This window comes from Tinamus guttatus, unplaced genomic scaffold (assembly GCF_059628265.1).
Source record: "Tinamus guttatus ecotype Peru unplaced genomic scaffold, ASM5962826v1 Tinamus_guttatus_pri_ptg000148l, whole genome shotgun sequence".
Classification (NCBI taxonomy): domain Eukaryota; kingdom Metazoa; phylum Chordata; class Aves; order Tinamiformes; family Tinamidae; genus Tinamus; species Tinamus guttatus.
The window spans coordinates 736,288-748,775 of record NW_028288682.1 but is presented as its reverse complement, the minus strand read 5'-3'; the positions used below and the strand labels follow the sequence as shown (position 1 = coordinate 748,775).

The 12,488-nt window shown below is 47.0% G+C and overlaps 1 protein-coding gene across 3 annotated transcripts in view; it reads right to left on the bottom strand.

The window, feature by feature from the left end:
- The window catches only part of LOC148595165 (FERM domain-containing protein 4A-like), a 199,986-nt gene that overhangs the window by 42,570 nt on the left and 144,928 nt on the right, over window positions 1–12,488 (bottom strand). For all 3 annotated transcript variants that reach the window (XM_088522090.1, XM_088522089.1, XM_088522091.1), the window contains exon 2: window positions 9,691–9,756. In XM_088522090.1, the coding sequence (XP_088378216.1) occupies window positions 9,691–9,756 (66 nt within the window). The remainder of the gene's footprint in view (window positions 1–9,690; window positions 9,757–12,488) is intronic.

Here is a 12,488-nt window from a genome sequence, read left to right as displayed (position 1 = left end):
CTGTTTCCAAGTATCTGGTCTGACCTGTTCAAGATAGCATCAGTGTCAAGATCGGAACAGACAGAGAAGCTTTCTGTCAAGGCAGGTTTAAATTTGTGCTTCTTTCTGCCCAAATATGTGTACATTCATGGCAAACTAATAACAAATGAGACACCGTGAAACACAATGTTGATGAACTGGCTATGAGTGCAGAGATGGCGAAGTAAATGCTGTCCTAGCTCTGTGACCAGCCTCCGCTCTGAAAGGATCTCTTTTCTGGGAGAGGTCAGGAGAGGAATGCAACGGGGGAATGAGCACATCTTACTTCTCACGATGAGGTCATGCTTTTCTTTTCTTTTTTTTTAAACATGACCCAATTATAAGCCAAGAGCCATCTCCCCTGTCCTGAAAATTAGAAAAGCTGATGTTTTTTCTGATGACATCCCATGTCAGGGCTGACACAGACACACACATACAAATGCCACAGGCAGCTCCTCTGTGCTTGCAGCAGGACGTTGAGCCTGCCTTGCTTGTTCTCCAGGCAGAGAAATCACAGGAGTGCTGCAGTCAGCAAGCTCACGCATCCCTGGGGGAAGAGGAGGGAATTCAGGAAAATAAACCACAAAAGAGAGATACAAATGCGTTTTGACATCAGATCTCCCAAAGTCCCCCTTCTAGTCAAGTGTCATGAGTAGGCACTTCCCTGAAATAAAGACAGAAGGACTGACAGGCTGCATGCTGGAAACACTGCAAAGCGTGGGGATGGAGGCTTGTTCCATCACTGGTGACAGCATTTTGCACCATTTCCAAAGAGACTGGGTCTAAGAAAAGAGATAATGTTGATGCACGCTGGGTCAGTTCAACTGGAATGGGTAGGGATTGCACAGGGCAGGAATGGGGAGCCCCAGAGTATGTCTGGCCAAGCGGAGGCACCTTCCTGGCTTCCCAAGGAAGGGCAGCCCCAGAGCCTCATTCACGGACATGGCTTTCCTTGCGCTGTGCAGAAGGAAAAGCCTTTCAGATGTTAAGTTTAGATCTTTTGTCTACATGGCATTCACTTGTATTTAAAAAGGAAAGGGAAGAAGGAAAGGAAAACCATTTTCTATAAACCAAGTAACGTAGCTTAAACAATCGAGTCTGGCATCTCTCCTTCACTGTCATCCTCGCAGTCGTACTGTACAATCCAATGGCAGCAGTAATTGGAAACGCTCCATCCTGAAGCACTAGCTCAAATTGGACTTTTTTTTTTATCCTGTAATGAAAACTAATCTGCTATACTACCTTGTTAGTCTTTTTTTTTTCAGAGCTACTTTGTTTCAGAGTGTTCAATATCTCCTGAAATCATCCAGTACGTGTGTTATTTTTCAAAATTACTCGCTCAGAATGTACTGTAAAAACAATTTTCCGTTTCCATTTTCTATTCCTGCCAAGAGGCAGCTTTTATCATGTACCACATTGAACATTTTCTTACCTGAATTTACTCCTTGAGGTTCGTAGCCCATGCAGGAGGACATGAGAGTGGGAGTTGGGGAGCCAAACAGGGATTGATCAGAGCATGCTTGAACACCCACAGCATGAACATCCATCCAGGATGGATTGTGGGGACTCCTTTTCTGGCCAAGGAGAGAAATGGGCACCTTTAGAGCCTTGCTTCATTCCACAGGATTTGTTTTAGGATGTGCTCAGCTGTGCCCTGTTCTATCTGCTGCCTACAAAAGAGCAGCTCAGAGACACCCACACTGCACATGTCTCAGGGTAAGTGCGATGAACTTGCCACTGGCTCCTCCGCTTCCAAGGCCACTGTCATCTTCAACTGACTCCAGCACCGAGAGTAGTGCCACTAAGTCACGGAGCAGCTGAGCCAGGCAGGAGCAATACTGAGTTTTTTGAACGCCTTGTGTGGCTTTCTCTGAGCAATTCTGACTTGTTTTCACTATAATGCATCCCTCAGGCAGGGATATGCAATTTCTGTGTTGGTGCATGTGGTGGGAAGTCACCAAGGCCGCCTGAATAGCCTGTCCTGCAAGACCTTAGGAGATAACTCATCAGAAAGGGAAGAGCTTTCTCAACAGCACTGTTTGAGCTAAAGGAAACACCATATATTTTACTGGAAGAATCACCAGCAATCCCAGCAAGTTTGCAAAACTCTTGTCTTTGTACAACACTGAGACTATTTGACAAATTTTAATGGAAAAAAACTGAAAAAAACACAGAATATTTTCACTCATATTTGACCATCTGTAAAGAATATCCAACTCTCAGTATATGTAGTATGAATAAACATATGTCTTCAGCTTATCTGCCTCCTGACAGGTCATGGATAGCTCCCCAGCCTGCATTAGTTTAAATGTAATTTATTCTCAAGGCTGATAACAGGGATATTGATTATGCAGGACCTTGGAAATCACCCTCTCATTTCACTCCATGGTTTAGAAAGCGGGGGATGCGCAGCACTGCCATGCCAGGGAAGTTTGATCCACACTGGATAACCTCCCATACAGATCCCACGGCCTTCCCTCTGCCGCAAGGTCAGTCAGAAACCATCTGATTCCTTCTTCAAGGTCCTAATGGTTATTGCCTCCTGCCTCCATTTGTCCCATCTTCTCCTAAACCTATGTCTCCCCACAGGCCACTGGGCAACAAGCCTGGAGGAATTGAGCTATCCCTGCTGGGTTTCATTAATTTCCAGATCTATAAGCAGGTGAGATTTCTTTTGGGCTGTTTGACCAGAACGACCTCAGCCACATGCACGGATCCTCTCTGTGGCTCTCTTTGGAGGGTCTCCATGTGTGCCGTCCATTTGGGATCACTGCTCATCAGTGCTTTAGTGCTTCGCAACCCTTTGAAGCCCCTCTTCAAATCCTGTTCATGCGAAACCTCAAAAACCAGCTTGCTCCCCATTGCCTACCATGTCTGTCTCACTTTTGCCCTCATAACCAATCCTTTCCTCTTAAATTGGTCTGTCCAACCATCTCTTGATGCGCACACACCACCCTGCTTGCAACCCCTCTTAGATCTTAAGCTTCTCGGCCTGGCATGCTGAATTTCTTTCTTTTTCTGTCCTTGTGCTCTTCTGTTTGCTCTTCCTAGTGAACACTCTCCCCTCCAGGCTTAACCACTGTTGGCTTTTTGGTTCATGGATTCCAAAGCTGCAAACCTCCTTGAGTTAATATCCAAGGAAATTGTCTTATCTGCCTTCGGGTTGCTGGTAGTCTGCAGCTCTTGTTCCATGCATTTAGATTCTCCCATATGTTTCTATCAGCCATCAAGCATCTCCTGGAGCCTCCTGGGCATTGCCGCTGTGCCCTTTGGACTGACCCCACGTGTTGGGTAATCCATGGAGGCTAGTGGTGGTAACTTCTGAGGAGGTCAGCGGAGCAGCTTGCTGCAGCTTATAGACTGAGGGGTTTGGGAACAGACCTAGTTCTCTTGGTCCTTCTTTCCATTGATCCATTTATCTGGTCTAAGGCAACATCTAGGGTTGTGCCTCAGGGAGGTGTGCTGGCCAGGAAAGCCAACAAAGTTCCTAACACCACGTATCCTTCAAAGCACTGCTAAACACTGCTAATTTTCAGGTAATCAGCCAAATTTTCAGCAGAAAGGCTCTAAATTCATAGTTCAGTGGCCGCTTAATGAGAGTGCTCATGTGCATGGCCAGCCTGTCTCCCACAGCCGAGCAATACCCATCACTTCCCACCGTGCAGCAACCAAACCTTCCCACCGTGCAGCAACCAAGCAGTATTTACCCCATTTACAGTCACTCTCGCTGCACCAGAGACCATCAAAACTCTCAGATGGAGACAAGCGAATTAGCAAAAGGTCAGGACGGAGTCTTTTCCCCAGAAGAGAGAGCTGAGCACAGTTAATCTATCAGGAGTGACAGGCTGCTGAGGGGGAATCGCACAGCTTGTTCCGGTGATGTAAATCCGACTCAAGACGCTGCTTGGCAGGATCCTTCTAAGATTCCCATCTCAATCCAAAGCTGTTGATCTCAGTAATTTTTAATGCCAAAGGCGCTCAGAAATCTACTTTGCAATTTTCCAAATACTTCCTGAGCTGGACTACAGTCTTACTCTCACTATAGTAAATCAGGATTTGTTTCTGAAGTCAGGAGACTTAGTGTTGCAGACAGGGAAAATAAAGCCTCCTTTCCAGCATGTAGATCCAAACATTCTTTCAGCTCTGGCCTATTTTGAATTATGACCTAAAACCAAATTTCACACAGTTTCTAAGCACAAGGGGTTTTCCTAGCGGAAAACTCCACTTGGGGTCAGTCCGGTGTCGGATTATTTGCCTGCCCTATGGGAAGGACATGTTTCTTTTCGTTCCAGCCCCACTGTGCCGGTCGTGGAGCCGGCAGGGCAGCGTCCCCTTCTCACCCACATGTGCTCCTTGCTGCCAGCCGGGCGCTGCTTCCCTATGTGGACACGGTTAAAAGCACTTTTGGAGCCAAGCCTGCAACGCTGCAGGGAGCCGCGGCGACTCTCTCACATCGCCAGGATGGCTCTGACACCCAAAAATGTCTCCATTTACGGTCAGGGCTGTGTTTCTGCTCGGCTCCAGCAGCTACTCCTTTTAAAGGGCCACCAGGTCACCCAGACCCGTCCTGCCTGTGCCTGGCACTCTGCAGAACAGGAGTGTGGGGCAAAAAACAGGCAAATTCATTGTTTGAGATTCCATGATCATAAGCAATAAGCAAGAGAAAAACCATAATACCATCTTTTGAAGAGGGGAGGAACATTTCATTTTTCTCTCTTACCACTTCTAGCGGTAACAACTAAGTTACTGCCCCACAAAGATACCGTATATTCCAGGCCTGGGGCAGTAGAGGCTGAGCCTGGTGGCATGAGGGACAACCGTATGCCCTGAGCACATCTTGGCTGGGACAAGCTGGTGACAATGTCCCCACAGTGAGTCACCAGCCCACGAGGCGCCATCCCCGCTGACAAGAGCACTTGGCATGCCAAGCACAGCAGAGGCAAGTCCTGGCCCCCATGGGACTCCAAGGTAGCATGGGCAGGGCAAAGAAATTGGAAAAGGATGTTCTACATGGCACATGGAAAGCCATGTTTATAAAACCCCACATATTGTATGTTTATAATCCCCCAAAAAGGAGCAAATTGCCAATTACGTAAAACCCTCACACAGAGCAACGCAAACCTTCCATGTGCAACAGATAAATGATATGCAGCCACATGGAAATAATATAGCAGCTAGTGTGCCAGAGATGTGAGCAAATCCATTTTTTTCAGAAGCAGGAAAGAGGGACTTGCTCACTGCAAAGGATTAGCTGGATAAAGCCAAACACCCTCCTAAAAAACTTGCATTAGAAACTAAACACGCATCAAACAGAAGCAGAAAGGGGAAAAAAAACAGAGTGTAAGAAGATCTGAGGAGCCGAGTGCTGCTGCATCTCAGAGAGAAAATGCTGTCAAAAAGAAAAAAAAATCCGATGTAAACTTGCCACACACAACGGAGCATCAACAGGCATTTATCAAACGAAACACATCCCAAATGCAACTCTTCCCCATAATCCCAAGTCAAACAGGCTTTGTGTTTCACACCCTCAGGAAGAGATTTCCATATGATCACACTCTGCCTAGTTCATGATTAGACCTTCTAAATTTCAGTATTTATCTGACAAAACAGTTTTCTTTTATCTGCAAAGCCTCTGTTTCTGCTTTTTTATTTTATTTTATTTTATTTTATTTTATTTTATTTTATTTTATTTTATTTTATTTTATTTTATTTTATTTTATTTTATTTTTATTGCTCTTGCTGTACTGCTCAGCTTGGGAGAGAAGACTTTAGTTGACATCATTGGACTGACTGAAAGCAGGAGCCCTCGCCCCATGGTGGTAATTCCAACCCTTGCATTACGTGCCAAGATTGAAACCAGCCAGCATTCCCAGAAAGGGTTATAAATGCTGTCTTTGAGCCAGAAGCTCACTTTTGGGGATCAGCAATGAAAATAAGGCACACATGCATGACAGGTCCCACTGGAGAGATCTGTGTGGCCAGCCTGAGGAGTCGTCCTAGTTTTGGGGGAAATTCTGTGGTACTGAAACGTTTTGGTGTTTTTGGATGAGTTGTCACGCCGTGCCAAGGCTGACTCCTCCAAGCGACCACAGGAGCACCCCCACCACTTGCCATCGTCCTGCAGGCTGCCGTATGGTCCCCATTAACCATAAATTGATAGATGTCAAGCAACATATTCATAAATTGCCAAGTTCCATCACAGCTAATTTGCAGACAAAACGGGAGTAGATTTTGTTCAATACACTGCTTTTTGCACATGCCCTGATCATTCCCAGATGCATTCCTCTGGGTGAGGAATACAGTCTCTCTCCTTCAAGTCACTGGCCTGCATGGTTTCAAGATCCCCAGACATCAGTACAGGCTGAGGACTGACCTTCTGGAGAGCAGCTCTGCAGAGAGGGACCTGGGTGTCATGGTGGACAACAAGTTGACCATGAGGCAGCAGTGTGCCCTCATGGCCAACAAGGCCAATGGGATCCTGGGGTGCATCAAGAAGAGCGTCTCCAGCAGGTCGAGGGAGGTGATCCTGCCCCTCTACTCAGCCCTGGTGAGGCCACATCTGGAGTACTGTGTCCAGTTCTGGGCTCCCCAGTACAAGAGGGATGTGGAGCTGCTGGAGAGAGTCCAGTGCAGGGCCATAAGGATGATCAGGGGCCTGGAACATCTGCCCTATGAGGAGAGGCTGAGGGAGCTGGGCCTGTTCAGCCTGGAGAAGAGAAGGCTGAGAGGGAATCTGATCAGTGTCTACAAGTACCTCAAGGGAGGCAGTGAGGACGATGGTGCCGGCCTCTTTTCAGTGGTGGCCACTGACAGAACTAGAGGAAAGGGCCACAAACTGAAGCATCAAAGTTCCACAGGAACTTAAGGAACAATTTCTTAACAGTGAAGGTGACAGAGCACTGGAACAGGCTGCCCAGAGAGGTTGTGGAGTCTCCTTCTCTGGAGATCATAAAAACCCGCTTGGACACAGTCCTGTCCAACGTGCTCTAGGTGACCCTGCGTGTGCAGGGGGGTTGGACTAGATGACCTCTAGAGGTCCCTTCCACCTTAAGCATTCTGTGATTCTATGATGCCCCAGGAGCCCTCCTGCACCCATGCCAAGGGAGCTGCACACATCGCCCTAGTCCCATCTGACCCAACTCCTTCTCCTTTCTTTTTCCACAAGGATATACAATCACTTCCCATTCACAGAGCATGATCCCTCACCCTTCTGCAAGCCAGGCACTTGGTACCCACACACACAGCTGTGAAGCCACCTCCAGGTTATGGTATTATTTCAGCCTTTTTCATGGGACAGCAACCAGTTCTCCTGATTCCCAGGGGTCACTTTTAAACTAGCCATAGGAGCGTGAGCTTTGCTACAGAGGAGCTTCCAGGAAAGGTCAAGGTTGGTGGGAAGGGACAAATTTCACATGAGAATTTGGGAGATTGGTCATGCACAAGTCAAGTCAATGCAGATTTGTTTGCTAAGGACCGACACAATTATGGAAGTTTCTCTTTCAAGACATAATGTTAAGCAAAGCAGCCTCAGTTTCAGCTCATGGCAAGACATCCACAGATAAACACAGCTTTGAAGTCACAGCCAGAAGCTCTGGTTTGGATGAACGTTTTATTTACAGCTTCTGATTCAGTTCAGCTATGAGATAAGGTAATAACAAATATAATGCTACTTAGAACTTACAAAAGCAACCTTTATCTCGGATCTCAGCACAAGCCCCAGACAATAAGGGCTGGATGGTGGGATTCGCCCTGGCCAAGTGCACGTGACTCCTGGAGGGAGGCTCAGGGACCTCCCTGGATCAAGCACTGCTCATGGAAGCAGTGGCAGCCCTGAGGCCACCATGAAGCTGGTGGCTTCGTCAGTGCTTTGCAGGCAGCCAAGATGTAGTGACCTGAAGCGTTTCACCCACGTCCGCAACCAAGATCAGTAGCACAGGCACAATACGAATCCAAACATCCTCTTCCTCTCGCTCCACCCAAAAGCAATCTATTTGTTATCTCCGTGAACACAATATGCTGAACAACCTTGAAGAGCCTCATTTAACCAGAAATGCAGCTGAGATCCCTCAGTGTACAATGCTGTGTATATGCAGCATGGTGCTGTACAAAGAGCTGGGTCAACCTGTACATAGCAAAGGTTACTGCTTTTTATGAGCATGAATTTTTCACAATCACTTTCTGGCTTTCCCCCATTCCCACATTATTTGAAAACAGTGAAACAATTTATTGTATAAATAAAATTCAGCTATGGGTTACTTGCAAACTAGTTAGTGTGATTTACAGAGCAATTTGCTTCCTATATTGATCACTGGAAATTCCCATTGAAGGTGTGATCAAACGCTTAACAAATCGCATGGTATTGCTTCTGCTTCCAAACCCTTCCCGTTGAGTGTCAGCTTCACTGTGCTTTCTTTCATGAGCTTTATTGTAACCAAAATGTTATTGGTGAAGACCCCAAGTAAGCAGGCTGGTTGGGTAGTCAGCTCCAGTACATTTCCAGCAGTGCATTTTAGACTGTGGTTATTCTTATCACGAGCAATGCTTTATTAGAGCTGTTTTTAAATGGCTAGCTTGTTTTCATTGAACTAGCAAAAATTTCAACAGCATCTGTGTGAATTAGGAGTCCAAATCCACATGCTACTGATGAAGATAATTAGTGTTTAAAGATGTGCCCATGGATGCAATGCCCATGGAAAGATCTGCTAAGCCTTGCAGAGCTGAGATCCTCCACCCCGTGCAGGGACCCACAGCCTTGCAGTGATCCCACAGCATCAGGGCGATGCTTTGCTTAAACTAATTAGTCATAGGGATTTCGTTATTCTCCTCCGAGCCCCAGTTCAGTTTGTTCCCAGCTATTCGGGTGATCCCTGACCGCACCAAGCACGTGTGCGCTGAATGTCTCTGAAAGTCGAGCCACTTAGATAGCTGAGTGACTAAGTACTTGAAAAAATCATACCCATTAACATTTTGCTAATGGTGTTTTTTAAGCAACTCTCCAGAAAGCAGTGCTGAACTGCATTTCCTGTGATTCAAGTCGCTGTCAGAAATCCCCATTCAGGTTTCACCGCTTGCTGGAGTAAGATCCTGCCTGCCCTGAGTTTATCGGCCAGCGGTTGGTAATCCAAGTGCGATGGGAAGTTTCATTTCCTGCTTCTTGGCTGCCTGCGGCCAGGCCCAGCAGCCGCAGTAAAAGAAAAGACATTCTTCTAATTCCTGCTATTAACCCTTTGGTGATCTCCAGGAGAAGCATGAAAAGTGTCAGGAAGGCTCAGTAGAGGACACCTTCCATGGGTCCCATCATTACAACAGATTCAAACTTTTTCCGATTTTCTTCTTTGTTCCTTTTTTAAAGGAATAAAAAGGAAGCTGGAGCACAAACTCATTTTGAAGTATGTTTGTGTTTTCCCGCCCTTTCCAACACCATCTGCTGGTGTTTCTCAGTGGGGATGCACCACCTTGGGGGTCCTGCTACCCCCATTGAAGCCCAGGACAGCCATTCCATGCTGCAGTCTTAGATTGCCCTCCATGCAGATCCATCCTTGCAAATCCTTCCCCTGAGCTTGGCATGTGACTGTAGTGTGATGTTGCTACCTGAGCTCACTAGAAACCCTTTTTTCCCCCCAGCAGCCACAGTAGCAGCAATTCTCGCATTGCCGAAGGCAGGTTTCCTACCTGAACAAGGAGCTCCAGCTTCCTGTCATCGAGGAGATGCACTTGGCATCTGCGGCCCTCCGTCATCTGAAAGAGAGAGCAGACACGTACTTCAGGAGAGGAACATCCACACAAGCTTGCAGAAAACTCAATACTCCATTCAGACATCTCTGAGATAGCTCAAAGGCTGCAATAAAGTTCCTCCCTGCAGCTATCTCTGCTCTCCTTGGAGTTATACTCATTTGGACCTTGCTCAGAGTGGCTGTCCCACACCAGAGAGCCATCCTACTTGAGATGCATTACAGCATTTGCTTGTGACATTATCTTGGTCCAGAGGTGTGCTTCCGTACTGGTATAGCTTATTTCAAGTGTTAAGGGGTACAATACTACCGATAAAACTTTTATGTATAGAAAACTATTCCTTCCAAGCTTCTGTAGATTGGGATGGAAAGAAATACCATGCACTGTGACCTGATGAAACTCGTCAGTCAAGGCCTCGGTCAAGTCAATCAAGGCCTTTCCCGACTCTTTCCTTGCACGCAGCGTGGTAAGTTAGCTGTAGCCCCAGCTCAGCAAAGCCCTCAGCGTGCACCCACACAATCCTAAGAAAGCCCACAATCCCACTACCTGCTAATGGGATATGTACCTCGTAAGCCTCTTTTGCTCTTGGAAATCTCTTCCTCAGCATGAGGCAGCCTTAGGCACAAAGGCAGCCCCCTGGCTGCCTGTCCCCCCTGCCGTCATGCACGCCAAGACCCTGGCCGGGGGGGGCAGCTCCAGGGAATGCTCCACCCTCCGGCCAAGCTACATTCCCAAGCGTGACACGGACCCGCTGCTCATCGCGATGATGCGTCTCGCCAAGACAAGGCCTCAAGCACTGCCAAAACCAAGCAGAGGCTCCCCGAGAGCCTGCCAGGGTGGATGCAGTCTACCAATAGTCGCAGCGTGCAGGGCCCTTCTGCGTGCACCAATCATGCTCTCCACTGGCGACATCTGGGCTGGCTCCCAGATCCAAAGCCGCCTTTCCAGGAGCTGGCATACTTAGGGGGTTAACTGAGGACAGATCTGCTTTCAGACACAAGTCCCGAGGGTTAAAAGTCACAAGCTCCTGCAGTTCGACAGTGCCCAACGTGTTCCAGTGCAGGGGATGTTACGGGCGCAAGCGAAGGAGACCCCAGCTGAGGACAAGAGAACATCCTCCTACCTCCAACTTGGCCTGTGTCACATCCCTAGAAGTCCTCGCTAGTGCTTGCCCACTGCTGTGGTGGGAAGTGGCTGGACCAGGTCCCCAGCAGCATTACCCTCATCTCAGCCATGACCAGCTCTGTCCTACATCCATCTTTCTGGGAAGGACCCAGCCTTGCTCCTGTCCCTGCTTCTTCCCCCTAGTATAAAATGCAGTTGTGCCAGCAGCGCTCAGGAGCCTCCAGTTGGCCTTGTGAGATAGAGTTTAATATGAAGCAACTTCAGGGAAAACCAGCTTTGCCTTTCAACCAGCAACCCGCCTCAGATTTACAGTCCTGGCCACGTATGAGCCCATGGAGTCCAAGCAGGCTCAACCCGCATGCTTACTTACCCCAGAACATCTCTGGAATATCATGTTTATGAAATAATATTGGTTTCCTTCTCATTTTCAAGTAAGAACAACTGGATTGCTGGCATCCAAGCCAAAGGAAAGCCTTGTAAAACAAGACTTCTCATAAATGTCAACCACTTACTGCCACGGCAATAAATTGTCTTCTTACAAGAGGTTCCTCTACTAAGTTATATTATAGAAAATATTGCTTTTCATAAGGTGTATGGCTTGTTGAGTAAGATTTTTTTTTCTATGAACGCTGTATTAAATAGTTTTTAGCTCAGTTATGAAGATATGCAAGAGGCCTGCCATTTCAGGCCTCCACAGAAGGGAACTGCAACATTTTGCCCTTCTCAGGAGAAAACTTTTAAATTTTCTGAGCAGGGCTGCCCTTGAATGCCACACCAAGCAGTGCCATGCCTAAAATGGGAGGTGAAAACTCAGAGTTGATAAGCTCTGTTTCTGCATCTCTCTAGGCCTCTTACTGTCAGATATCTGCAGTATCCCAAAGGCCGTGAATGTGCATTGATATTTGGATTTTATTATGAGCATACCCAAGGCAGGAAATACAGCAGTGACCTGATCACAGATGTAACGTGATGGCACAGATAGACAGCAACAAGGTCCAGCTTTCCTGCATCATCATGTTATACTTGATTGGTTACAATGAAGTGGAAATGAGGGGAAAAAAAGCAATGAGGGAGAGGGAGAACTTTACAAAATGTTTGACTTTCTATTTTAGGGTTGCGGTAAAGGGCTTGCTTTCCATGTGGAACTTCTCTAGCTCCCCATAATTCTCCAACCTGAGTTCATATCCTCTCCAACCTGAGTTTTACATCCTCTCAGTGCCTTGGCTTCCTAAAGAAATCACAAATCATTGGGAAGATGAAGCATCAGAATAAAATGAAACATTACTGAGTGACAGGAGAGGCTGTGACACCCTGGTGCTCCTAGCAGGGGAACCAGGACTAAGGACTGTAGCCCATCCCAGGCCCAGAGACCAACACGGGCTAAAGATGAACCTGTGGCTATGGAATAGTAGGCACGGAGTTTTGTCCATGCTGTCATCTTGAAGCTGAGAGGGGCCATAATATACACAAACCATTGGAAATATGCTATAGCATTTCCCTTTAGAAACAGCCATGGTGCTTTTCACTTCCCTTTGAAATAAAAGATGCTTTACAGAAAATAAAATAAAATAAATCAAATAGTAAAAGACAGACTTCCTACTTGATGTAAGCTA